Source organism: Apteryx mantelli, chromosome 25 (assembly GCF_036417845.1).
Source record: "Apteryx mantelli isolate bAptMan1 chromosome 25, bAptMan1.hap1, whole genome shotgun sequence".
NCBI classification, from domain to species: Eukaryota; Metazoa; Chordata; class Aves; order Apterygiformes; family Apterygidae; genus Apteryx; species Apteryx mantelli.
In genome coordinates, this window is record NC_090002.1 from 6,721,544 (window position 1) to 6,745,981 (window position 24,438).

The 24,438-nt window shown below is 68.1% G+C and overlaps 1 protein-coding gene across 4 annotated transcripts; it reads left to right on the forward strand.

The window, feature by feature from the left end:
* Nucleotides 1–1,790: 1,790 nt before the first annotated feature.
* On the forward strand, nt 1,791–22,589 carry TEAD3 (TEA domain transcription factor 3). Of its 4 annotated transcripts, none has more exons than XM_067310634.1 (13): nt 1,791–1,917; nt 10,107–10,361; nt 13,961–14,025; nt 16,319–16,381; nt 16,514–16,576; nt 19,638–19,775; nt 20,013–20,056; nt 20,177–20,238; nt 20,549–20,682; nt 20,932–21,105; nt 21,266–21,406; nt 21,891–22,043; nt 22,450–22,589. In XM_067310634.1, exons 2-13 carry the CDS (start codon nt 10,226–10,228, stop codon nt 22,561–22,563), a joined length of 1,287 nt encoding a protein of 428 aa, XP_067166735.1. In that variant the 5' UTR covers nt 1,791–1,917; nt 10,107–10,225; the 3' UTR covers nt 22,564–22,589. The 4 variants fall into 4 exon arrangements, with proteins under 4 accessions (XP_067166735.1, XP_067166737.1, XP_067166736.1 ...); XM_067310635.1 differs by lacking the exon at nt 1,791–1,917 and adding an exon at nt 9,273–9,287; XM_067310636.1 differs by lacking the exon at nt 16,319–16,381 and having other exon boundaries at nt 1,792–1,917.
* Nucleotides 22,590–24,438: the final 1,849 nt, after the last annotated feature.

Sequence of the window (24,438 nt, forward strand, 5' to 3'; positions counted from 1 at the left end):
CAATTAAGCCTGTCATCTCCAGGAGAAGTCAATGTCATTTTTGCCCAAGTAAGGGATGAGTAACGAACGCTCCGAAGGCCCTTGGAGAATAGCAACCATTTTGCTGCAGTTCTCAGGCCAGATCCCGACGGTTAGCACCCAGCCAAGGGTGGAAGAATGCGATGCCGCTTGATTAATCATACGAGGCCGCTGAAAGCGCTGGACGCTGCCGAGCTTGTTGCTTTGGAGGCCGCAGCGTTGGCTGTCTTGTCCCGAAACCCTTGCACAGAGCGGAGTTCGGCACGAAAATTAGAAAAACGTGTTTTCGTGCTTCCCATCCCAGCCGGGCCCGCGGAGCTCGGCGGGACGAGGCGCGCGGCCCTGGCCCGCATTTCTGACCCGCTCGCCGTCCGTCCCGGGGCGGCGTTTCCCAACGCTCCGGCTGGGCCGGGGCCGGCAGATGCCATGCAATCGGCCGGCTGCGGCTTAGCGTGTTGCCGCCCGCCGGCTCACTCGTAGGAAGTGGCCGCGGCCTTGCTCCCAGCCGGTTTTCCCTTGGGAAATCAAAACTGCGTGGGCTTAAATCTCCTTCCTGGGTACTGCGGGATGGGGACGGGTGTTTGGGAGCGACGGAGACCGTGCAAGCTGCTGGGCTGTGGGGGTGCGGAGGGCGATGAGGGTGTGCGGAGGGGGATGAAGGCATGAGGATGGGGGCGAAGGTGTGCAGAGGGGTATGAAGAGGAGGATGAGGGTGTGCGGAGGGGGATGAAGGCATGAGGATGGGGGCGAGGGTGTGAGGTTGGGGATGAGGGTGTGCAGAGGGGCATGAAGAGGAGGATGAGGGTGTGCGGAGGGGGAGGAAGGCATGAGGATGGGGACGAGGGTGCATAGATGGGGATGAGGAGGGGGATGAGGGTGTGTGGAGGGGGAAGAAGGCATGAGGATGGGGACGAGGGTGCATAGAGGAGGATGAGGAGGGGGACGAGGGTGTGCGGAGGGGGATGAGGAGGAGGAGGAGGGTGTGCGGAGGGGGAGGAAGGCATGAGGATGGGGACGAGGGTGCATAGAGGAGGATGAGGAGGGGGTTGAGGGTGTGCAGAGGGGGATGAGGAGGAGGGTGTGCGGAGGGGGAGGAAGGCATGAGGATGGGGACGAGGGTGCATAGATGGGGATGAGGAGGGGGATGAGGGTGTGCGGAGGGGGATGAGGAGGAGGGTGGGCGGAGGGGGAGGAAGGCATGAGGATGGGGACGAGGGTGCATAGAGGGGGATGAGGAGGAGGAGGAGGGTGTGCAGAGGGGGATGAGGAGGAGGGTGGGCGGAGGGGGAGGAAGGCATGAAGATGGGGACGAGGGCGTGCGGAGGGGGGGATGCTGGCAGGCTGGCGACAGGGGCTGGCGCAGGAGCAAGCTCAAGGCCAGGGCTGCGTCCAGCCAGGGCCGGGTGGGGGGAAGCCTGCGGGCAGGACGAGGAGGAGGAGGAGGAGGAGGAGGAGGAGGAGGAGGAGGAAGGCTCCTAGAGGGCGCTGCCGGAGCCGGCGCCGAGCCGGGCCGGGCTGCGAGGCCGGGCTGCGAGGCGGCCCGCGGCGGTGCCGGCACGGCGCCTTCCCCGGCGCGGAGCACGGAGCCTTCCCGGCTGCCGGCAGCCGCGGCGCGGCGGAGCCCGGGCGGGCGGCGGGGGCGCGGGCCGGGCCGGCGGCGGGAGGCAGGGCCGGGGGCGGGCGGGCAGCGGCGGCCCGGCCCCGCCGCCTCCTGATTGACTCCCAACTTTCTGCTCCTCCCTTGCATAAACTTTCCCGTCGCTGCGCCTGGCTCCGTGCGCGGACTCCGGAGCCAGCCGCGCTCCCCGCATTCCTGCCGCCCTCCCGGCCCCGCCGCCGCCGGCCCCGGCCCCGCTCCCGGCCCCCGCCGCCGGCCCGGCCCTCCGCAGCGCGGAGCAGGTAAGCGCCCCCCCCCCCCGGACCCCCCCCCCCAAAAAAAAGGCTCCCAGCCGGCCTCCCCCCGCCCTTCCCCGCCGCCTTCCTCCCGGCCCGCAGCCCTCCGCGGCGGCCCCGGCCCCGCCGTGCCGGGGTGGGGGGGGGGGGGAAGGGGGGGGCCCGGGCTGCTCCCCCCCCCCCACCGCCCCACCGCCGCCGCGGGAGCGCGGACCTCGCCGGGGCAGCGCCCCCGCAGCCCCCCGCGCGCGCCCCCGCGGCCCCCGCGCGCTCCCGGCCGCCGCCGCCGCCGCCCCGGCCGCCCCCTCGGGGCCGCCCTTCCCCGCGGCGGGGGGCGCCGGGGCGCACCGGGGCGGGGGGGGGGGGCGGCTCCGCGCTCCGCCTCCTCCTTGGCTCCCAAATTTTCCAGGTTCAACCGCCGGCCGGGGCCCGGGGCTGCTCCCCGCGGCCTCGCCGCTGCGCTTCCCGACGCCGCGGCCTCGCTTCTATATCTCTCTATATGTATCTATATATGTATCTATATATTTTATTTTTTTCCCCCCCCCCTTGTACTTTGTATCTCCGGGGTTCGAGGGGGCGGGCGCGGGCTATAGGGTTACAAAGAGGCCTTGTGCTCCGGGTGCGCCCTACGTCGGGCGCAGGCACGGCGCGGACATGATGCGTTATATAAACCGCCCCGTCCCGTCCCGTCCCGTCCCGTCCCGTCCCGTCTGCTCCCGCCGGGCCCGGGCGAAGCGCGAAGGCAGCGGCGCGGGGGGCCCCGCCGGCGCCCCTGTGTCACGCGCCCCGCGCCCGCGTGCGGCGTGACCGCGCGCTGACTGTACCCGAAACGCTTTGTGCCTCGTCACAGGGGCGCATCGCGAGGCTCGGCGGCAATTAGATGCCTAATTCTCGGCCGTGCGTCATCTTTATTATTATTATTATTATTATTATTATTACTTTATTTTCGCGCCCTCCTTGTTGGGTTTGTTGTTGTGTTGGGTTTCTTGGGTTGTTTTTTTGTTTGTTTTCTTTCCTCGTTTCGGAAGGAAAACTCTCGCCCAGCCCTCGCGGTGCCGCCTCGCTCTGGGCGAAGCCTTCGTCCCGCGGCCGATGGCCGTTTGCAGGGAGAAGCCGGCCGGGAACGCTCGAGGGTGCCCCGAGTTACCGAGGGGCTCGCGGCGGGTGGCCTCGCGCCGGGGCGAGCCGGGGACAGGCCGCCGTCCCCCCCTCGGCCGAAGCGATAATCTCCTGGTGTCAGGCGCGACGGGGTATTTTTGGGCTCCGGCGTCCTTCCTCCCCTCCTATCGCTTTACCGGGACGTGTGCGCCGTGAGTCAGGGATTTCGCGCCGCTTGCTCGCCGCCGCCGCCCGGCCCGCCTCGCTTTTCAGCGCGGGGGCCCCTCCGCGTTGGGGGCGCCGAGCGAGGGGCGACTGGAGCTGGACGGGGCGGGAGAGGGTTCGCCGCTTCCCTGGCTTGCCCGCTGGCAAAGCAGGAAGGGGCCTGGGCTGAGCGCCGCCGTGCCGGGGGCTCCCCACCACCAGAGCTGGGCGCCTTCGAGGACCCGCCGTTCCCAGCGCTCCAGGCGGTAGAGGGGAGACGGAGACGCCCGGCTCCAGGGCCGTGCTCCTTCCACCGCTGGCACCGGCCCGACTTTGCTAACAAAAATAACCCCTCGGAAGCGGCGCACTCCCGTCTGGACTCAGGGGAGCGCAGCCGGAGCGGCGGCGGGCAGCGGGAGAGGCAAGACGCGGGCGCCGCTTGCAGACTCGGGGTTTTCCTGCCTCCTTCCTTCATCCCTTTTCTTCCGGCCTCGGCAGCAGAGGTGAATATTGGAGAAGGACCCGCACGACCCTTGTCCGAGGGTCCCGCGAGGGTTCGTGGGGCCCCTGAGCGTCGGGATCCTCCCGCCCCTCCGTGCGACAGGCAGGATGGTCGCGACCCAAAAAAGTTGACTATCTCTAGGAACTTCTCTCTCTTTTTTATTTTTTTCCTTACGAAAACCTTGGAGATAGTTGCAAGGCCGAGTCTAATGAATGGCCGCGTTGTTTGTACCACCTCGGACGCCGCTGGGCACAGCGGAGCCGTAAACGTGACGCTAAGCCGCTTTTTTTCGGGGATGCGGAGCTGCCCCTGGAGGGTCGGCGGTGCTGGGCGATTTTTCCGCCGCCTAACGCCGTGCCGACCTTTCTGCCCGGGATCGGCTCACGAAGAAGAGGCTTTATTTGGAGTCGGCGCCCGGGTCGGGCTCGTTAGGAGCAAGCCGTGCCAGGAATCGGCCCCGGAGCGAGGCCGGCTGAGCGTAGCCACCTGCGTGTTGTGGTTCCGCAAGGCACCCGGAGCGCGTGGGTGTTGGGTATTGCCGCGGTCACGTGTGGTCTTGTGAAATGGTTTGGGCTGAGCGAGGGCAGGTAATGACGGGGCGAGGAGCCCTGGCGGTGCCCCGCTCCGGCCCGCGACCGGCGTGCGGCGGGAGCGGCCGCCTCGCTCCGACCTCGGGCTCGGGCTCCTGCCCCGGCTCTGCCGCGGGTTCGGACAAGTCGCTCGAGCTCCCCGGCGTTTTGGTGTTACCCATCTGTAAAATGGGAGCAATGTGTTGCGACTTGGTCGTGCCGGTGAAGGCCCTTTCCCGGGGTGGGGGGGCCGCGCTCCCAGGGGGCTCCGTGTGGATGCACCCGCTCGGGATCCTGCAGGACCCGGAGGAACGGGAAGGTCAGACGGCGCTAAGCGATGCCCGGCCGCCGAAACTACCCGCGGCGCCTCCCGGAGCATCCCGGCGGCCGCCTCTGCAGCCCCTGGCCCAGTGCGGCCGACGAGGGTCCGGGAGAGCCGGCGAGCCGGAGCTCGAGCGTTGGGTGTGTCATGAGAGCGCCCGGTCTCAGCCGGCCGAGGCCGACGCGGCGCTGGTCCGTGGCCATCCTCTTCGGAGCCAGAGGCGACGAAGGTGACTCCAGCGCACATCTGCAGTGAGATGGCTCCAGCCCTTTAATAATAGCTGGAAAAGTTTGCTCGCAGGTGGCTCCGGGGTTGTAAGTGAGATGCGAGCGACGGAGGAGGCTGGATTATCCCCTTCCCCCTCGCCTCCAGGAGAATCGATACAAAGCCGGAGCATGTGTTGGCAGAGCTCCCCTCGTCTTGGCGGGGGGGACGGGGACGGGGCGGCATAGCTGGATCTAATTTTAGGAGCTGGGCAGAGCTGAGCAGGAAGCGATCGGCAGCAGGAACGTCTCGCGCCCGCCATCCGCAACCGAGATTTATAGGGAGCGCTGGGAAGCGGCACCCCGGATCCGCCACGGGACGGGTGCCAGCCAGGAGTGGGGCCTCTTGAGGGAGCCCCATGGGTGAAACACCCACGCCGCCGCCCCGGCCTCGGGAACGCCATCCCGCTCCGACGGCGGCACCCTGTGTTCCCGGCCGGGGCGCTCCGCAGGGACCTGGGCCGGCCCGTTGCCGTTCCGTGCCTCGGTTTCCCCGCCGGCGAAGCGGCGCCGCGGCGGCCTTCGCCCCGCTTTGGGATCCTCGCCCGGGAGCGCCAGGCCTCGTTATTTCCCCGCGACTGTCTCCTCCTCGCTCCTCGTAAAATTGGATCCAGCTGTTCACAATAGCCACTAACTTCTCTCCGGAAGATGTTCAAAGTTGAGAGAGCCGGAGCGGCGCGGCGCGCGCGGGTGGAGGATGGGCCGCCGCTCTCGTGCCAGCTCGCGCGCGCCCGGCAGCCCGCGCCCGGCTTTTCCGGGCTCGGGCGCCTTGTAGTTCGGAAAAAGCCCGCGCGCACGCATGCGTGCACCCCCTGCCCCGGCGAGCATCCCGAATTCCCACCGCCGGGCGACGGACCCTGTGCACGGCCCCGTTTGCTCCGCGCCCCTCGGCTTGCCGGAGTGGCCCCAGGCAGCGGGCGGCATCCCGGAGCGCACAGAGGGCTCCGGCTCCGGCGGCCGCGTGCGCGTGGGCTGAGCCGAGGCGGGAGCGAGCCCAAACCATGCTCCCAGGAGCCTCGACGGCTCCTTCTGCCTCCTGGCCGAATCCGACTTGTCGCCTCCCGCTTCGCAAGGCGCTCGGGGGCTTCCCGGAGGGATGGGGCCGCGCTGAGCTCGAGCTGGGCGCGAGGGCCGGGGGCACCCGCCGAGAGGCTCGTTCCGGCGATCCCGGAGGTTTTGCCCCTCGGGCGCGCGCGGGGAGGGAGCGGCGGCGGCGGCGGCGGCCCCGGCGCAAAGAGCCTGCAGCGGGCGCAGCTGCTCCTGCGCAGCGTTGGGTTTCGCGGGGGTGGAGGCAGCCGGGGCCGGGTGCGGAACGCGCCGCAGCCTTCCTCCTCCTCCTCCTCCTCCTCCTCCTCCTTCCCCCCCAGGGAGAAACGCGGGATACGTGCCCACGCGCGCGCCGGGTCTTCCCTGACCCCTGGGAATCGGGGCGCTTCGGCTTCCCTTTGGAGCGATCCTGGCGCGTCCCAGTTTTGGCGCGGGCGCGAGGCGCCTCGGGGCACCCGCGGGTCCCCAGTGGGTGCCATCCCGCGCGGCGTCGCAGGTCCCGGCAGGCGACTCCGGCTCTGTTGTTTCCAGCCGGCTCATTTCATAATCCGGAGAGCAATTAAGGCTGGAAAAGCTTTCCGCTCGCGCGTCGCGCGGTGCCATGCCTCGTCGCGGCTGGGCGGGGCGGGAGGGAGTGAAGTCGGGTCGGGGCGTCCGTCCGTCCATCCGTGCTCTCCGCTGCGGTCGTGGGGCGAGAGGCTGGAGCAGGAGAGTCCCGGTCCTTCCCCTCGTGCCCGTCCGGCGCTGGGGGGAGAGGAGGGCATCGCGCGCTTCGCTTGCCGGGGTCAACGCGCCGCAGGGTGCCAGTGTCTCCCCGCTCTCCGGCCGCTCGTGCCGGGGGATTTGCTCGAGCCCCTTCCCTTCTCCTCACCCCCGATATTTTTCCCTGCGTGTACGAGGCCAAATCGTGCCCCCAGCGGAGGCAGCAGCCCCGTTCCGGCCTCCGAGCATCCCTCGGCTCAGGGCCAGCGGCGCCGCTGGGCCCGGTGGCAGGGGACGCTGGGGGCTGCTTCCGGAGGGGCCGTGGGCACCCGGAGGCCGGGACCCAGCGCCCGGCGGTGGGGGGGATGTGCCGGGGCCGGCAGGTGCCCCGTGCCCTCAGCGGGCATCCCGCGCCCTCGGCAGCGCCGGCCGGCAGCGCCGCGGACCCCGGTGGGATGCTGCCACGTGGCCTCCTGCGGTTTCCCCGCTCCGATTGCTTCCTGAGCTCCGCGCCAAGCCGGAAGGGACAGGAAGCGATAGAGGAAAGGAAATTAGTCAGGCTGTCCCGCGGGGAGCGCGGGCCGGGCGCCTCGGTGCCCGTTTCGGGGCGGGCGGGAGATGCCGCCGCGGGGCCCAGCCTCCCCGGGACGGAGGTGCGAAGCCGGGCCGGGAGGGAGGCGGGGTGGCCAAGCGGCGTTCCCGAGCCGGCGGATCCCGTGCTGCCACCCGGGAGCCGTTCAGAGGGGGAGCACCGCGGACCCGAGCCTCCTTCCGCCTTGCTCTCCGGCGACGCGGGGCTCTCCCGGAGCCGATCGCGGCGGGCCGGGCGGACGCTGGAGTTACCCCGGTGGGGCGCTCCGCTTCCCGAGGCACGGAGCGTGTCGGAGGCGGCCTCGGCGCGCCTCCACGTCGCTTCCTGCAGCCGGAGCCCCCAACCTGCCGGTGGGGCCGTGCGCTCCCTTGCCGAGCCCCGGCGCTCCGGGGTTTTCTCGTGCCGGCTGCCGCCGCCTCCGCCGGACACAGGCGCTCAGCAGCCGGACGCCCTCCCCGGCTGCTATAAATACCCCGGCATGGGGCTGCGCCAGTGGGAGCCCAGCTCCCCTTCCCGAGCATCCCCATCCCCGGGCGACGCCGGGGCCAAGGGCTGCTTCCCGGCCGGGATCGCCCCGGCGAGCGAGGGGGAGCTCAGCACCGGCCCGGGGCGGTGGAGCCGGCTGCGGAGGGGGCAGGATCGGGGCCGCGGCGGGGAGGTGCCGCCCGGGCCGCCAGCCGCTCCGGCTATTTTTTTTCTCCCACCCGTGCGGGTGAGAGGCTCAGCGCCGCGCGGCGCCGTCGTGCCCGGGCTTGTCGGTGAACTTTTATCCTTTCGCCATGGGGTCCGGGTGGGGGAAGGAGGCCGGGAAGGCGGTTTGCGGCTGCCAATTTTTTTCCCCCCCCCACTTCTCACCCCTGGCTTTGCTGCGGGGCCGCTTGCCGCACCGGGGCGCGATGCTCCGTTTGCTCCCAGGGATGCCGCTCTGGCAAAGCCCGGGATGCGCGGGGCTCTGCCCTGCACCGTCCTCGCACCGTCCCCGGCACGATCCCGACCCGGCGGCTATCGCGGCTCGTCCGCGCTTCGGGACCCTCGGGAGACCCCCGCTCGCAGGCGGCCCCGGCGGCTTCGTCGCGGCGAGAAGCCGGGCGGCAAGGGCGGCGGTGCCGTGTTTTCCGGCGCGGCCGGTCCCCTCCCTGCCCCGCTGGGGTCGGGCAGGCCGATACCTCCGAAGCCGGTCCGGCCCGGCTGGTTTCCTAATTGCTCGGGTCGGTCGGGGCTGTTTTGTAAGGGCTGGGTGGAGCGCTGCCTCGTGGCCCGCGCTTTACGTCAAAGCCAGGATTTGCCGCGCGCCGGCACCCTCCCTCCGGGAAGCGCGATTCCCGGGCCCGGCGAAAAGCAGGTTTAGGGAAGGAGGAGTTTCGTCCTCACACCTCGGCCGGGGCCGCGGCTTCGCCCTCCCTCGCCGCCTCGCTCGCGTTTCCCCCCCGCTGCCTCTCCGCAACGGCTCCGAGCCGGGATTTCCCTGCCGGAGGAGGAGGAGGAAGAGGGGGGAAGCGGGTGCCCCCGCCGTGCCAGCCTGCCCCCGTGCCGGCGGGGCGCCCGCTGCAGCCGCCCGCTTGCCCTCCCTCCCCTTCCCGTTTTGGGGAATCGCCCCGCTGTGCCGGCTGCCCCGCTGCTTCCCGCGCCGGGGGCTCGGGGTGCCGCACGGCCGGCCGGCTCCGAGCGGCCTCCATCCCTCCCCCCGGCTCGCTGGCTCGCTCCTACAATCCAGTTCTCCTTATTTGGCCACAGCGCTCTCCGAGAGGGGGGAGAGCCGGGACGGGAAGGGAAGGGAAGGGAAGAGAAGGGAAGGGAAGGGAAGGGAAGGGGGGCCGGCGGGCAGGGACCGGAGAGGCTGACATCACGGGGCTCGGCGAGAGACGGAGGAGGGGGGGAAAGTTTCTTTTTTAAAAAAAAAAAAAAAAGAAAAGGCAGCCCAGCCTCGCGGCGCGCTCGAGCCAGCGGGTTGCTGCAGTTCCTTTAAAAGGAGATGTCTGCGCCGGAGACCTTTGTACACTCCCAGCCCGTCCGGGAAGCGTCTCGGCGAAGGGAGACACCTCTCCGCTCCCCACCGCCGGCAGCTGCCGCCAAACATGTTATTGCAAAACGCCGCTCGGGGAGCCGGGCGGGAAAGGGGGAGCGGAGCGGAGCGGGAGGATGGGGGAGCGGGTCCCCCTGGGAGAGCAGCCCCTCGGAGCATCGCTTCCCCGTGGAGAGGCGAGCGGGGCCGGCCGCTCCGGTGCCGGGGCTGCCGAAGCCCTTCGGACACCTGGTTCCCATTAAGGCGAACTGGACGGGAGCCGCCGCACTCTCCTCGGCGCTCCCCTTCCCCTTCGCCTGCCGTTTACCAGGCGCGGGGCCGGCTCGCCGGGCAGCTCCGGAGGCGCCGGCGTGGGCTCGGGGGCCGGGGCTGGGGCTAGCCGGTGCCCGAGGCCACTGGGCATCGTGTCCCCTGTGCCCGAGCAAAGCCGGGGCTGGCCTCCAACGGCGGAGATGGTGTCCAGACTGGGTCATATCCTACCCAAATCCGGCCATATCCTACCCAAATCTGGCCATATTCTACCCAAATCTGGGCTGGGCTGTATGTATCCTACCCAAATCTGGCCATATTCTACCCAAATCTGGCCGTATCCTACCCAAATCTGGGCTGGGCTGTATCCTGCCCCAGTTTTCCTCGGGATGGGCTGTTCACCCCGGACGGCAGGTCACTCGGAGGCTTGGCCCGGCCGGTTTTGGGGCGGAAAAGCATGGTTAGGTGCCCGAGGAAGGCTCGTTGGCATCTCTTAGGCGGACGCAACTCCCGGGCGCGAGCGGGGACGCCGGGGCGCCCGGAGCTGCGGATGCACCGCGCGGGACCGCATCCCGCCGGCTCCGGCGGCGGATCTGACGGGTGCCCCCCTCTCTGTGCCGGCAGGTTGTCGCGTGTCGGTCGGGGGCTCGGGGTCGGAGCCCAGAGCAGCCAGCACCATAGCGTCCAACAGCTGGAACGCCAGCGGCAGCCCCGGGGAGGGGCGGGAAGATGGCCAGGACGGCATGGACAAGAGTCTGGACAACGACGCCGAGGGCGTGTGGAGCCCCGACATCGAGCAGAGCTTCCAGGAGGCGCTGGCGATCTACCCGCCCTGCGGCCGCCGGAAAATCATCCTCTCGGATGAGGGCAAGATGTACGGTGAGTGCCGGCGGCGGGGAAGGCGGGGGGGACGGGCACCGCGGCACGGGAGCTTCCTCCCGCTCGTCGCTCTCGGCGGAGGCGAGCGGGACGGCGGAGGCGCCCCCGAGCCGGAGCGAGCCCCTGGCATGTCCACGGCGCCGGAGCGAGCCCCCGGCACATCCGCGGTGCCGGAGCAAGCCCGTCGCCCGCGCGCCCCACACTGCTGCTGCCGTCCGCTCCCGCTGCCCCCAGCTCCCGCCGCGCCGCTCGCGCTCCCTCCCTCTCCCTCCCTCCCTCCCTCTCCGGCCCTGCCGGACCGACTGGTTTGGCGAAGCCGTCGGGCAGGGAGCAGGAGCGGGAGCGCGGGGGGCCCAACGCCCGGGCTTGGGCGTGAAAGCGGCTGCGTCTGGCCTCCGCGCGCGGGTCGTAAACAAAACGCTTCCTCCTGCTCCCTGGGCTCCTCCGGCCCGCTCCCGATTCGCGTTTCCAAACCGCGCTGGCAGCGACCTCCCGGGAAGCGCCCGCCGGAGGAGGGAAAGGGCCCGGCAAAAGCCGCTCCCACCCGCGCCGTCCCGCGCGCCGAATCCCGGCAGAGATTGCGGAGGCTTTGGCAGCTTTGCAAGCGCCTCCCTGGTCTGCGAAGGAGCCCGGCCCAAGGAGCGTGAAATGAGTTTGCGAGGACTCAGCCTAGTTTCTAGCAGTCTGTTTTCCCCAGACTCCTCCGTTTTCCCCAAACTCCTGCTGTGCGGCCCCGGGGTGATGCACAAGGCGGATGGCTCGGCCGCGCGGTGGCTTCGGCCTCGGCCCCGTCCCGTGGGGAAGGTGACGTCCAGCCCCCTCCTGCCCGCTGTGCCGCCGGCACGCGGCTCCTGCTGGAAATGCTGGATGGGCAGCACCGGGGGTGCCAGAAGTGGGGACACCGAGGCGGCGGGAGCCGTCTGTCCCATCACATCCCTGCTAGTGCCGGGTGCCGGCGGGACCCTGCTCCCGTGGCGTCCCACCCCGGCGCCCTCGGAGGTGACCGCGGGAAGGTGAAGGCTGGCCGAGAGGGAGCCGCCCCGGGAGCCGGCCTCCATCCCCAGCATCCGCAGTCCTCCCACCGGGGATGGCGCTGCCACCGGCGAGGGGCTCATCGGGGACATTTTGGGGGGACGTGCCAGCGGCGTGTCCCGCCGGGGCTGTGCAGTCGGCTCCCCGTGGGATCCGTGCCTCCCGGGGCTCGCTCCGGGCGCGGGCGCCGTGGGCGATGCTCCGGGCGCTCCCGGTGCCACCCCGCTTGCCGGGGCCCCCCGACCCGGGGCTGGCAGCCGAGGGAAGCGCAGGGCTTCCCAAGCGGGCGCATTTTTCGGATTTCTCCAGGAATAGCTGAAGTGCCGCTGGGAGCCTGGCCTCCGCTCAGCACACCCCGGCGCGCAGACCGGTTTTTCCAGCCTTTCGGAGACATCTGGCAGCCGCTTAAAGAGACAGCGGCCCCCGTCGCCTTTCATCTCCCAGCAGCCCTCCGCGGCTCCCAAACGCCGCTCCGGCTCCTTCCCGGCCTCCCTGCCGCGGGAAGCGGGGCTGCGGGGCGGCGCGGGGCCGCGGGCGGTTCGACGGCGCCTCTCGGCAGGGGGAAAAGCAGCCTCCGAAGCCACCGGCGCCGCCGCACCGCCGTCCCCACCGCGGCGACTGACCCTTTGCCGCTTTGCAAGGGTCGTGCTGGCTGGGGGCCCCTGCGAGGGCCCGGTTATTCCTTGGGGGGGGGGGGGTTTTTTTTTTTGGAGGAGGAGGAGGGGGCTGGCGGTGGCACCTGAAGCTCTGGCGGTGCGAGGTGCGCAGCATCCCGCGAGAAAAAAATAACGCCCCGGCATCCCGCGAGGAAAAAAAGCGCCCCGTGCACGAGCTGGCCGTGCAAACGCGGGGCGCCGGCTGCAAAATCGGCTTCGAGGCGGGGACGGAGGTGGGGACGGGGCGCCGGGGCGGGTGGCGGCGGGATGGCGGGGTGGCGGGACGGGTGCCCCCCGCGCCCCGGCAGCAGGTGGATGCCGGGGCCGCGCTCGCTCGCTCCTTGGCCGCCGGCTCGTCCCGCTGGGTTATTTTTAACGGGAGCCGTCCAACTGGTTCACGTGGTGGTGTCAGGGGAGAGGAATTTGGGGAATGTGGTAATTTGGAGGAGGCCGTGCCCTCGCCGAAGAGGTGGCACGGCCCCCGGTGAATCACCGGCCGGGCCGGGGGCCGGAGCCGGTGGCGGCTCTGCCCCGGGAGCGCAGGGCCGGAGGGGGCAGGTGGGGCGCGAGGGAGACGGGTGCAGATCTGCTCCCGGTCGTGCAGCACATCCCAGCTGGATCCGATAGCCCTCGAGACCCCCCGGAAACCTCCCAGGGTGTCCCTGCGAGGCCGCCGCGGTGCAAGCTGGCACGGGCCGGGAGCGGGGCTGGAGCCGCGGGAAAGAGGGGCTGGATGTGCCGGGAACCGTTTGCCGGATCCAAGGCGCCCGGCGGCTGGCGAGCCGTTTGTGCCGGAGAGGTGGCCACGCCGGGCTAGCGGAGCCATTCCCAACGCTCCGGCGGGTCTGGCCGGGGTGGGGCCAGGCTTCGCCCCGGGGTGCCGCAAGAGGGGCCACCCGCTCCCGGCCGGCACGGGGACCCCGGAGCGCCGCCGGCCCCGCGCGGCACCTGGCCCTGTCCGTTCCCGCGCCGCGAGCGGGGCCGCAGGGGGGGGGCAGCCGGGCGGCGAGGGGCCCCTCCGCCGCGTCCCCCCCCCCACCTCCACCCCATCCCGGAGCGCCCAGTTGCTCCGGGGCCGGGCGGGGGCCGGCCGAGGTGGGGGTTATTTTTTCAGTTTTTTTTTTTTTTTTTTTCCCCAAGCCGAAACCCGCTCCAAGGGCATTTCGACAAGTTCCAACCGCGACCATCTGGTCCATTAAAATAAATCTGGCGTGCCTGGCCGCCCCCGTGCGCGGGGGGCGAGGCGGCGGGGGGACGGGCCGGGGGCCAGCAGAAGAAAGCTCCCAGCTGCTCTGACGTTTGAACGTAGATTGGCCACAGCTGGCCCGTAAAATGTGGCGCAAAAGCGCTGCTGCTTCGAATTAGGGCCCAGGACGTTAGGAAATACTGGTGGAAAGGCCAGCGCGGCTGCGAACGCTAGCGGGGGGCCGGGGGGGGACCCGAACCCCGGCTCGGACCCCGTGGGAAGCGCTGCGGGGAGCGGGGCGATTCATTTTTTTCCCCGCTGCAAGCCTCCGTCCTGGCCGGGGTGACATTTGGGGGGGGCTCCGGTCGCTGGCGTTTGGGGACACCCCCCGGCCCCTCCGTGGGGGTGACGGGGGGGGGGGCTTTGGCTGCCTGCCCCCCTCCCAGCACCCCGTTACTGCCCCCCCGGGGCCGGCAGCCCCCATGGGGTAGCAGCCGCCAGGTGGGACCTGCTGCCACCGCGTTGTCCCCTCTGGCCACCGCGTTGTCCCCTCTGGCCGGACAGCTGTCAAGGCAGCGCCATCTCCCGGCAGAGCCGGCCTCGTTGGGGACCGGCTTCGTTAGGGACCGGCTTCGTTAGGGACCGGCATCAGCATCCTTGGCCGGGGCTGCTCCTGCTCCTCGTCCCGGGTGGTGGCGTTGACGTTGGCTCCGTCTCTCGCGCAGGTCGCAACGAATTGATAGCCAGGTACATCAAGCTGCGGACGGGGAAAACCCGGACGAGAAAGCAGGTAAGGACCTCGCTCTGCCTTTCCCGTCTCCGGGGTGGGGGGGGGGGGTCCGGCCCGGAGCCGGCTTTCGGGAGGGGGGCAGCAGGTAAGCCGGCGTCGGGGTCGGTGGGCGGCGTGTTTTCCTGGCCGTCCTCGCTCGTGCCGTCCTGCCGGAGGCGCCGCGGCGAGGGCCGGCGGTGAGGACTGCTCTTCCTCCCGGCTTCATCCTCGCCCGCCCGCCCTGCGCGGGGGACCGTACCCCGGGAGCTGCTTCCGTCTGGCACGATCACCCTCAAAACGGTGTTTGGCCCCAGCCCGGCCTGGGAATGCCTGGAGTGCGGGGCGGCATCCCGCGGCGTCGGAAGGATGCTCTCCCGCGGTAGCAGCTCCTGCTCGGCCCGGCAGCGCGGCTGGATGCAAGGATCGGGGTCGTCCTCTTTGCGCTCCGAGGCCTCGGCTCGTGGAGCAGCCGTAGCTTGAGCAGCCTTGCGTTTTACCAAGCTCCCTCTGGAGTATCCAGGCCTAAACTAAGCGGTTTCGTCCTTAGCCTGAGCCCGGGATGTTTTTTCTCTTTCTCCGTAACGGAGCCGGAGTCCCAGCTCCGCTGCTTGAAATCTCCGTCTGAGCAGTGTACGTGTGTGTGCGCATCTCTCTTTGCTTCTCCGCCTGGATCGAGAGACCTTTCCCACCTCTGCTCCTTACCGGGCCGGGACAGGGAGAGCGGCTTGATGCCCCGCACGCCGTGGGGAAGGCGCTCCCAAAAATCCCTGGGCCAAAACCAAGCCGTCCCCGTCGCAGCCGTAGCGGGGAGCAAGGGGTGAATCCAGAGCCCCTGCTCTGATCCTGCCAGGCCGCCCGGGTTTGGGAGCCTGGGATTGAGGGCAATGCGGGCAGGGATGCCGGTGGCGCTGGGAGCGCCCAGCGGCGGTTCCTGCTGTTGTCCGGCATCATCAGGGTCGCATCCATCCCGGCCGTGCGCCCTGGCTGCGTCCTTGTGCTGGAGACCAAACCAGGACGGCAGCAATCCCCCGCAGCCCTCGATGTGCCGTGCCTGTTTATAATGCGTCCGGTGGCTCTTCCATCCTCTCCGCGTTGTCCCTGCTTGGGAAAAGTGCCCGGCTGGCCGGATCCGTGATACATGTCCTAGCAGACCCAGGCCTTTCCCAAAAGGATGCTGCGGGGCTGCTGCATCTTGCTCGCCATCCCCGCGGCGGGGCGGATGGCTTTGGGAGCAATGTGTCGGCTCCCAGCTTCCTCGAACCCCTGGGACTGGGGTACCCGCATCCCTCCGGGCATGGGGAGGAGAAAATCCTTCCAGGATATTGCAGAAAGAGGGATTGAAGCGGCATTTCGGAGAGGCCAAGAGATGGGCTCAACCCACGGTCTTTGCACCGGATCAGTGCTGAGCAGGGCTTTAATTCTGCCTAAAAGCTCTGCCTGGACCCCCGGCGAACCTCTGGCAGGGGCAGGGCAGGGCCGAGGCGATGCTCGAAGGGAGCAGACGGACTCGGCTGCCTCCCTGTGCGCGGTTGTGCCGTGCTGTGCCGTGCTGTCCCGGCACGGGAGCTCGCAGAAAAGGGCCCCGCGTCCCCGCGGGCTCAGGGTCCCTCGGGGCGCCCGGTGCCTCGAGGCAGGGACCCCAGGGAGCACTGTGGGTTTCTCGGCTGCCTGGAAATCAGCCGCTTTTTATATGGACCCTGTTGTTTTAGGGGCCTAGAGAAGAAAATCTCCGCTTGCCTTTCCCACCTCTTAATCCTGCAAAATTAGTAAGAGCCTTGGGGCAGCTGGCTGGTGCCTCCTGTATCTTCCTTGGCACCAGCCGTCCCGCCGCAACGGCGGGGCCGGAGCAGACGCAGGGTGCTGGGGTAACCCCCGGGGCACCCAAAAAGAGCCAGGCTGTATCCGCGGAGCCGGCTGTTGGAGGGGAACAGCCCGTGCCCTCGCGCGGGAAGGGGCAGCCGTCCTTCCCGAAGCCCCGAGCGACGCTGAACGCGGAGCCGCCAACTTGCAGAGGCTTCGCTCGGAGAAGCGCGCGCGCGTCGCAGGGCGCCCGCCCGCAGCCGGCGCCGTGCCGCGACGCCGGTTCCCGCCCGCCGCGCGTCGGGCCGCGACGTTCCCCCGCTTTCTCTCCCTCTAGCTCCGCCGGCGGGGCGGCCCCGAGCTGCAGCACCGTCGGCGTTTCCAGGAGCATCGGCCGGTCCCGGAGGCCCTGCCGGCCCCGCGCGCCCCCCGCGCCGCGCGCTCTCGGGGCGGTGCAGGAACATGTCTTCATTCTCTCTGTGTTTTCCTTTTTGGGTGGCTTGGCGGGCTCTAGGTGTCCAGCCACATACAGGTTCTAGCTCGGAAGAAGGTGCGGGAGTACCAGGTTGGCATCAAGGTACGTTGGAGCCCCTGCCCATGCGGTCGTGGCGGTGTTTGGATGAGCATGGGCAGCCCCCTCTCCTTCCTCTCTTTTCCTCTGGTTGACGGCTCTGCTGTTTTCCCTCTCCTTCTGCTTTTCTCTCTGCAGGTCTCTAGCCACTTGCAGGTTCTAGCCCGACGGAAATCTCGCGAGATTCAGTCCAAGCTGAAGGTACGCGCGCCCCCCCCCAGCTTCCTCGCCGCTCGCCCCGCTCCCGCCTGGGCCGCGCTGACGACTAACGCACTCAGCTCTGTGGTGTGCCGCTTTCTCGCCTTTTGATGTCTTTTCTTCCGCCCTCCCTTTGCTCCTGGAACCAGATGTTTTCTAGCGGCGTCTTTGCGGGGAGGCACCGGGGCGCCTGGAGGCAAAGGCGGCGGGATGCTCCGGCGGGCAAAGCCGGCCGGGGAAAGCCGGCAGCCCCCTTCCCTCTGCGCCGGGACGGCCCTGCGCCATCCTCGGCCTGCCGGATCCCCTCCTTTCGCCCGGATGGGGGCTCAGCCCTATTAAGACGGGGGTTTAAGCCCTCCCTGCCGCGACCCGCGTGCCGTACGAGGGATTCCCGCTCCCTTGGGGCTGCCGGGGTTTCTCCCAGGAGGTGGAAGGAGCAGCCCTGGGTTCAGCCCGCTCCCGAGCGAGGAGCCCGGGTAGCACCGGGCGCGAAGGGGCCGGCACGGCCCCCACCAAAGCCGGGGTGGCCGCGAGCCCAGGTGCTGCCGGCCGGGACCTGGTGCCCGGCCCTGCTCGCCCCTCGAGCCGGGGGTCCCGGGGGGCAGATGCTCGGTGCCGGGCTGCGGCACGGCGGAGGCCGGGCGGGATGCCGGGCGCCATCCCGGGACAGGCCGCGGTTCCAGGGGCCAAGGGAGCCGAGCGAGGAAAAACTGGAGCGTCCTCTCTTCTCTGGTTGGCTTCTCTTGCTGTCCTTCCCTCTTTTAACTGGAGATCGACTAACCTTTCCGTAACCGCTTTCCACCGTTCCCGGTTTTGTTTTGGGGGGGGGGCGGTGGGGACAGTGGGAGGGCGCGGGCAGGTTTGGAGACGCCTCCGAAGGACCGAACCCCTCCGCGTCCCGTGGGCCATGTCGGAGCCGGGCTGGGCGGCTGCGATGCTCCCGACTCGATCCCAGCACCATTAACCGGGAGCATCTCCTAGGTTGCTTCCAGACGGGACCTGCTTCCCTTCGCCCGGCAGAGGATTCGGGAGCCCTAAAAGCTTTTTAGCCCCCTCCGTTCCCTGCGGCCGCAAAGCCGCCTCTCCCAGCGCTTTTTGGGCGAGGCTCGGTCGGTCCCGGAGGCTTGGCAGCTCCCGGCGGGCAGGGATGCCGGTGCCGGCGCCACGCGTGACCGGGGCGCCAGGAGGGGCCGTTCCTCCGCCGGGCGGATTTGCTAGGAGAAGCCAGGAGAGGGCACCCGAAACTCTTATCGGGAGGCTCGTCTGGGCTCGTACGGCTGCGAAACCCGTCGCCACCCAGACGAGGGGCAGCCAGGGCGACCGGGCCCGGGAAGGGCTTTTCGCACCGGGCACGACTAAGGGCTGCAGCTTGTTGCCGCAGGATATTGGGGAAGCCAAAGCCACCGACGAGCCCCGAAAGGGACAGGGCAGGTTGAGATTGAGGGGGACGAAGGCCAGCGATGGCTATTTTGGTGCTGTTCCCAGCCCAGGACGTCCCGCAGCCGCTGCCGGCGGGAAGCCGGAGGGGAGAGATGGCTCCGAGCAGCGTGGCCTGGATGTAAAATATCATTTCACAGCCGTTTTTGGAGGCAAATCCCGGCGTGGAGAGCCCCATGGTCTCACCCGGCGCAGCGCTGCTTCCCCTAGGGGACTGAAACTCCCTTGCGGGAGTGTTTCTTCTTTTTTTTTTAGATGCGGTCACGTGCCGCCGAGTTTAGTCCTCCCCGGCGTGTGCCTGCTTGCAGAGCTCTGGTACTCCCCACCCTGCCAGCAAATGCTATTGATCTTTAAAATACACAGTGCTGCTCTGCCCCGAGCCAAAATAAATGAACCGATGGATCCTCGAGGTTCCTAAGAGGGAAGAACAAGGGGTGCGGGGCTGGTGTCGGCACGCACGAGTGCATGGGGCAGCTGGAGGAGCGCCCCTGCCCCGGGCAAGACCTCAGTGCCCCGGTGGCCCTGGTGAGATGAGCTCCATGGCGGAAGCAAAAAGAAAAAGAAAAAGAAATATATATATATATTTTTTTGAGTCCCATCTCTCATATAAATGCATAGGCAGCTTAGGAGGGGTTTTGTGCCCAGGCGCTGCCTTCGGGTGCCTATAGGGGAGTTTGTGCAAATATCCCGCGGCAGCCGGGACGTGCCGCAGGGGATGCACGGCCCCTTCCCCGGCTCCCGGCACGGCAGGAGCCCCTCCGACCCTTCGTTTCTACCTCCCCGCTGGGAATTTTTGAGGGCCTGCTGAGTGGGAAAGGTTTTTAAAGGCTATGAAAAAGGCAGCGAAGAGGCTCGGGTCGCTCCGCGTGTGCACCCGAGCCCGGCGGCCCCCTCGAGGAGCCGGGGCCGTTTCCTTAGCGAGCGTCCCCCCGCCCCGGGACATGGTCCCCTTTTGCCCCCCGGGTGCTTCGGCACGTGGCCGCGCACGCAGGGCATTTCGCCCACCGGCGCCGGCTCTGCCCCATCCCTGGGTGCTCCCCGGCGGCACTGCTGGTCCACGATGCCGGTCCACGATGCCGGCCCCTTCGCCAGGTTTCCCCCCGCTGCCCCGGGGCTCTGCTCCGGGCTGCCGGTGCGAGGATGCACGAAGCAGCCAGGTCGAGAGGGGCTTCGTTCCCCAAATCGGGCTCCGGCGAGAGGTCGGCGCGCGCGTGGCTGGGGGGCGGTTGCGGACGCCGCTGCTCCCGCGATGCTCTAACCGTTTCCTTTCCTCTCTTTTGCATACAGGCCATGAACTTGGTAAGTTGGCTTTGTGTTTGCAACTCCCTTATTTCCCCCGTCGCCTCTCGCCCCCTTCCCGCAGAGGTGCCGACCCCCTGCGTGTCCGGCGGTGGGTCCGGTCCGGAGCAGGGCCCGTCTTTCCGACGGGGCACGAGGCTTCACGCCTGACAGCTTGTGCCCAGCGAGACTGACGGGTTGATGGGGGGGTGTTTTCGGGATCCACTCGCCCACCCCGGTCCCTTTGCTGGGCTGCGCCACTCAGATCGAGGGGGTGTCAGTGTGTGTCCGTCAGTCCGGCCGGCTCCGCGTGTAACCTCCGTGTCTCCCCTCTCTTCTCCCCGCTTAGGACCAGGTCTCCAAGGATAAGGCTCTGCAGAGCATGGCTTCCATGTCCTCCGCTCAGATCGTCTCGGCCAGCGTCCTGCAGAACAAGCTCAGTCCCCCTCCTCCTCTTCCTCAGGCTGTCTTCTCTGCTGCCCCCAGGGTGAGAGCTCCGGGCCCCCCCGCCCGGGGGGGGGACACCCAGGGTGGGGGGCTCAAATCACCACTGGGGAGGGGGGGGACCAGGGGTGGTCCACCAGCTCCGGGGCTGTGGAAGTGGCACCAGGGCAGCTGCGTTTCCTGGAGGAGGATGCAGGTGGGAGGAAGGGCTTGGGTCATGTTCCTTGTGCCGTGGCTCAACACAAGCTCCTGACTCTCTCCCCTGTGCTGTTTCCCCCAGTTTTGGAGTGGGCCGATCCCAGGACAGCCTGGACCCTCTCAGGAGTGAGTACCGAGACCCCTCCGTAGGCAGGGCTGCCCGGCTGTTGGCAGCACCTCGCCCTTGGGAAGGGCTGGAGGCACCAGCTCCTCGTCCGCCTAACGCCGCCGCGCTCTGTTTTTCAGCATTAAACCGTTTGCACAACCAGCTTACCCCATCCAGCCACCCATGCCTCCGTCACTAGCCAGTAAGTGCTGTCCCATGCCGCCCTCCCACCCGGGTCCCCTTCCCACCCCTGCCGGGATAAAAGGCTGTGCTTAAACCCGGACAAGAGCCCCGCTTTGGGAGCTGGACCACTTCTCCCAGCAGGGAACTGTCCCAACTTACCCTGTCTACCGAGGAGCAGGGCCAGCACGTGCCATGTTTTGGCTACAAAACAGCTGCCCGTGGCAACGTAGCTGTCCTGGGAGACGTGGGAGCGTAGGGTGGGAAATTACGGGAAGCCGAGCTTTCCTCTCGGCCCCGGCTCACGGCTGCTTCTCGTGCCGCTCCTGCAGGTTACGAGCCCTTGGCTCCGCTCCCACCAGCCGCCTCGGCCGTGCCCGTCTGGCAGGACCGCACCATCGCCTCCGCCAAGCTCCGGCTCCTCGAGTACTCCGCGTTCATGGAGGTGCCGCGGGACGCCGAAACGGTGAGAGTCCTGTCGTCATGCCCGGCCCCGCTCTGCTGCCTGCAGAGAGCTCATCTGGGCTGGGAGACGGGGCAAAGTCCGGCAGGTCCCCATCCCTGCCCTTGGTAGTGCTGAGCATCTAAAAGCAGAAGCACCCGTAGGAGCCACGGGGTGACGGCAGGGCTGGAGAGATGCTGGAGGACACGTCGAGTCGCCTTGCTCTCCCGTGCGGCTGACCCATCTCTTCCCCCCCCCCCCCACCCCTTACAGTATAGCAAACACCTCTTCGTGCACATCGGCCAGACGAACCCGTCGTACAGCGATCCTCTGCTGGAGGCCGTAGACATCCGCCAGATCTATGACAAGTTCCCCGAGAAGAAAGGTGGCCTCAAGGAGCTCTACGAGCGAGGGCCCCAGAACTCCTTCTTCCTCGTCAAGTTTTGGGTAAGGTCCCTGCCCGGGCTCTTCCTCGAGCTACGGGTGTCAAACAGCCGTACCTTCCCCCGGGACACAGCTCGCTGCAGGCTGGGGCACCCCGCACGTGTCCCCAGCAGAAGCTTGGTGCACTCACATGTAATGGTGTCCCTCCTTTCCGGCACTCCAGGCGGATCTGAACAGCACTATCCAGGACGGGCCGGGGACTTTCTACGGTGTCAGCAGCCAGTACAGCAGTGCAGAGAATATGACCATCACGGTCTCCACCAAGGTGTGCTCCTTTGGGAAGCAGGTGGTGGAGAAAGTGGAGGTGAGTCCTTCTCCCCTGAGCATCATGGAAAGGTGGGAATTGGGTCTCCTGTGGGTCCCAGGGCAGCGTGGGAAGGATAAAGCCCCAGAATGGAGGTGTAGGACACCTGGGTACCTCGCCTAGGCTTGCACATGAGCCACTGCATCACGTGGCTGTGAGTTATTGCCCAGGGTCCTGGGCAATGTGCCGTAGGTGACCCTGCTTGAGCGGGGGGGGTTTGGACTAGATGATCTCCAGAGGTCATCCAACCTCAGCCGTTCTGTGATTTCTTCCCTGGGCCATGATATCCCCCTGAGTTGGAGCGGAGAGGGAGTCTCCAAGATGTCCTAGTTGGCTCCCACATATGTGAGCCCGTCTCCTGCAGTATTTCCACACCAGGGCCATCCCGGCGGAGCGCGTCAGGCGTGCTGCGCCCGCGCCGCGCTGCCCTTGGCCATCGCCCGCTCCCGGGGCGGCTGCCTCACCGCCTTGCTGTCCCTCGCAGACGGAGTACGCGCGGCTGGAGAACGGCCGGTTCGTCTACCGAATCCATCGGTCTCCCATGTGCGAGTACATGATCAACTTCATCCACAAACTCAAGCACCTCCCGGAGAAGTACATGATGAACAGCGTCCTGGAGAATTTCACCATCCTGCAGGTACCTCCTCTCCTTTCTCCTTCGCCGCCCTCTGCTCCCCCCCGTGGCAGTTAACGCAAACGAGGCCCAATTTCGAGAAACGGGCCATCTCCAACCTCGCATTTGGTGTGAGACGTTGCAACAGAGGCACCTGGGATAGATGGAGGTCACCAAAGTAGGCGTAAAGCACTGGGAACCATCCCGAGGGTGCATTAAGAGCTTGGAGCACGCGCTTCGATCAGACCCGAGGTCCCCCCCGGGACGTTTAGCGGTTGGCTGGCCATTTTAGGACAGATAGCAAATTTTGATGGTGCAAACAGAGCGACTGCTCCCGGGGCGATACAACCCCCCCCCCCCCCCCCAAAAATAACACCCGCTGCCCCTCGGCATCGCCCCCTCCTAACCCGGCTCTGGCGCTCTCCCGCAGGTTGTTACGAACAGGGATACCCAGGAAACCTTGCTCTGCATAGCCTTCGTTTTCGAGGTCTCCACCAGCGAGCACGGCGCCCAGCACCACGTGTACAAGTTGGTCAAGGACTAGGGGCCCCCTGGGCCGGGCGGGGGGGCGCGAGGGGAGGGAGGGGGCCGGGCCGAAAAGCCGCCCGCGTGCGTTGCCTCATGAGAAGTCCTTTGAAGAGAGGAGGAGGAGGAGGAGGAGGAAGAGGAGGAAGACAAACGACTAGCCAAAAAAGACTGACTTGCGATGACAGATGTTTTCTACTTAGGAACAGTTTCTTTTTTTTTTTTTTAAATAAATAAAAAAAAAAAAAAAAAGAAGAATGGCAAAGGAACTGTACGGAGAAAGGAGGACCGTGCCCGGCGCTGGAAAGGGGAAGACCGGTCCCCGGCATCACTGAGGAAAGCTGGGATGCTGCCGTGCCGGCGTCGAGCGCGGGCCGTCGAGCCCTTCCTTCGGCCGGGGCGCGCGTCTGCCGCCTCGCTCGGCCGCTGCCTGCCGGGGCCTGATCCCGAGGGGGACGGAAGGCAGGAGCGCGGCCGGGCGGAGGGGACGGAGGCGGCGGTGGCAGCGAGGTCCGGCGTGCAAAGAGGCGGCTCCGTGCCCGGCGCCTTGCGGCCAGGCGCGGGAAAAGGGGGTCCGCGGAGGGGCTGTTTAGGGCTTTTTAGAAAGACCCCGCGTTCGTGATGGGAAGGTGACCCTCCTGCGCCCCTCCGCCGTGTCGGGGACCTGCTGCCCTTGTGCCGGCGACTAGGGAAGGCGGATGAGCCGAGTTCGCCGGTTCAAATCCCGAGAGGGGCAGGAACCGGCCGACCCACCCGTGGAGGGAGAGCGCGGGGGACGGGACGGAGGAGATGAGAGGCTTGTGCAGAGAAAGCGTTGGGATTTAAGGAGCTCGGTTTGGGTCGCTGCGGCTGATATCGGGCGGCGGCGGGAGCCCCTGCGGGGGGTGCAGGCTTTCAGGGATTGAGCTCGGAGGTTTCATAGTGTGAAGCCTCCCCTGTTGCCGCTTGTCGAGGTGTAAGGAGGAAAGAGCCGCGATGGTGGATTTGCCTGATTTACTTTGCATATGTAAATTTTCCGTCTTTTTTCTTGCCCCCCCCCCCTTTTTTTGGCTTTTACTGTGTTGACAATTTTCCTGGTTTAGGTTTTTCCTTGCGGCCGCCCCCCGAATCGCTCCTTTCCGGGTGAGGGCGCTGTGCGGAAAGCTGCCCGGGGAGAGGGGCTCGCGCGGGGAGCAGCGCGTCGGGGCAAAGGGGGCCGGCGAGGGGGGACACGGAGCGCGCGGCGTTGTGGCTACGGCCCCAAGCGACGCCGGTCCCAACCGGGCGGCTGCAAGGGCAGGTCCCCGGGGAGAGCATCCCTCCGAGCGGGAGGGGATGCAGAGGGTGAGAGCGGTCGGGCTTTGGGGCGGGGGTTGCACGAGGCTGGCGGGGGACGGAGCCGGACCTTTTGGTCTGCGGGGGTTTCTCCTGCCGGGCTCTTGCCGGAGGGTGGTCGCCGGTGGGGAGCGACAGCGGTGGGCGTTGCAAGTGGTGATGGCGGGCAGGGAGCATCTCTAGGGGTGCTGGAGCCCGTGGTGGATATAGGCAGTGGTGTTTTCTATATATACGTATAGGTGGATGTAGGCTTGGTGCTATCGGGTGGCCCTGCTGCAGAGCATTTTTGCAACGAGCCCCTTTCGCCTCTCCGCTAGCCGGTCCCTCTGCGGCCGCATCCTGCTGTCCCTGCTCAGCGCCGTTCCCGCGGGCCAGCCCGGTGCATGGCGTGGCGGGCCGGAGAACCGGACCCCCGGCACTGGCGGTGGCGCCCGGCCCCGTAGCTCAGGAAACGTTGCAGCCTTTGCTGCAATCGCGCCCGCCGTAGCATCGCGGAGCCGGCGGCGCCGAGCTCCGGGCAAACGGCCGGAGCGGCCGGAGCCAGCGCCGCGCTGAGGACGGCCGCCGAGTTCTCATATGT

What these genes read in the sequence shown, in the direction of transcription:
- TEAD3 (XM_067310634.1), top strand. Translation starts at nt 10,226, where the DNA reads ATGGACAAGAGTCTGGACAACGACGCCGAGGGCGTGTGGAGCCCCGAC. An exon ending in GGATGAGGGCAAGATGTACG is followed by an intron (nt 10,362 to 13,960) that starts GTGAGTGCCGGC and finishes TCTCTCGCGCAG; the next exon opens with GTCGCAACGAATTGATAGCC. An exon ending in AGAATTTCACCATCCTGCAG is followed by an intron (nt 22,044 to 22,449) that starts GTACCTCCTCTC and finishes GCTCTCCCGCAG; the next exon opens with GTTGTTACGAACAGGGATAC.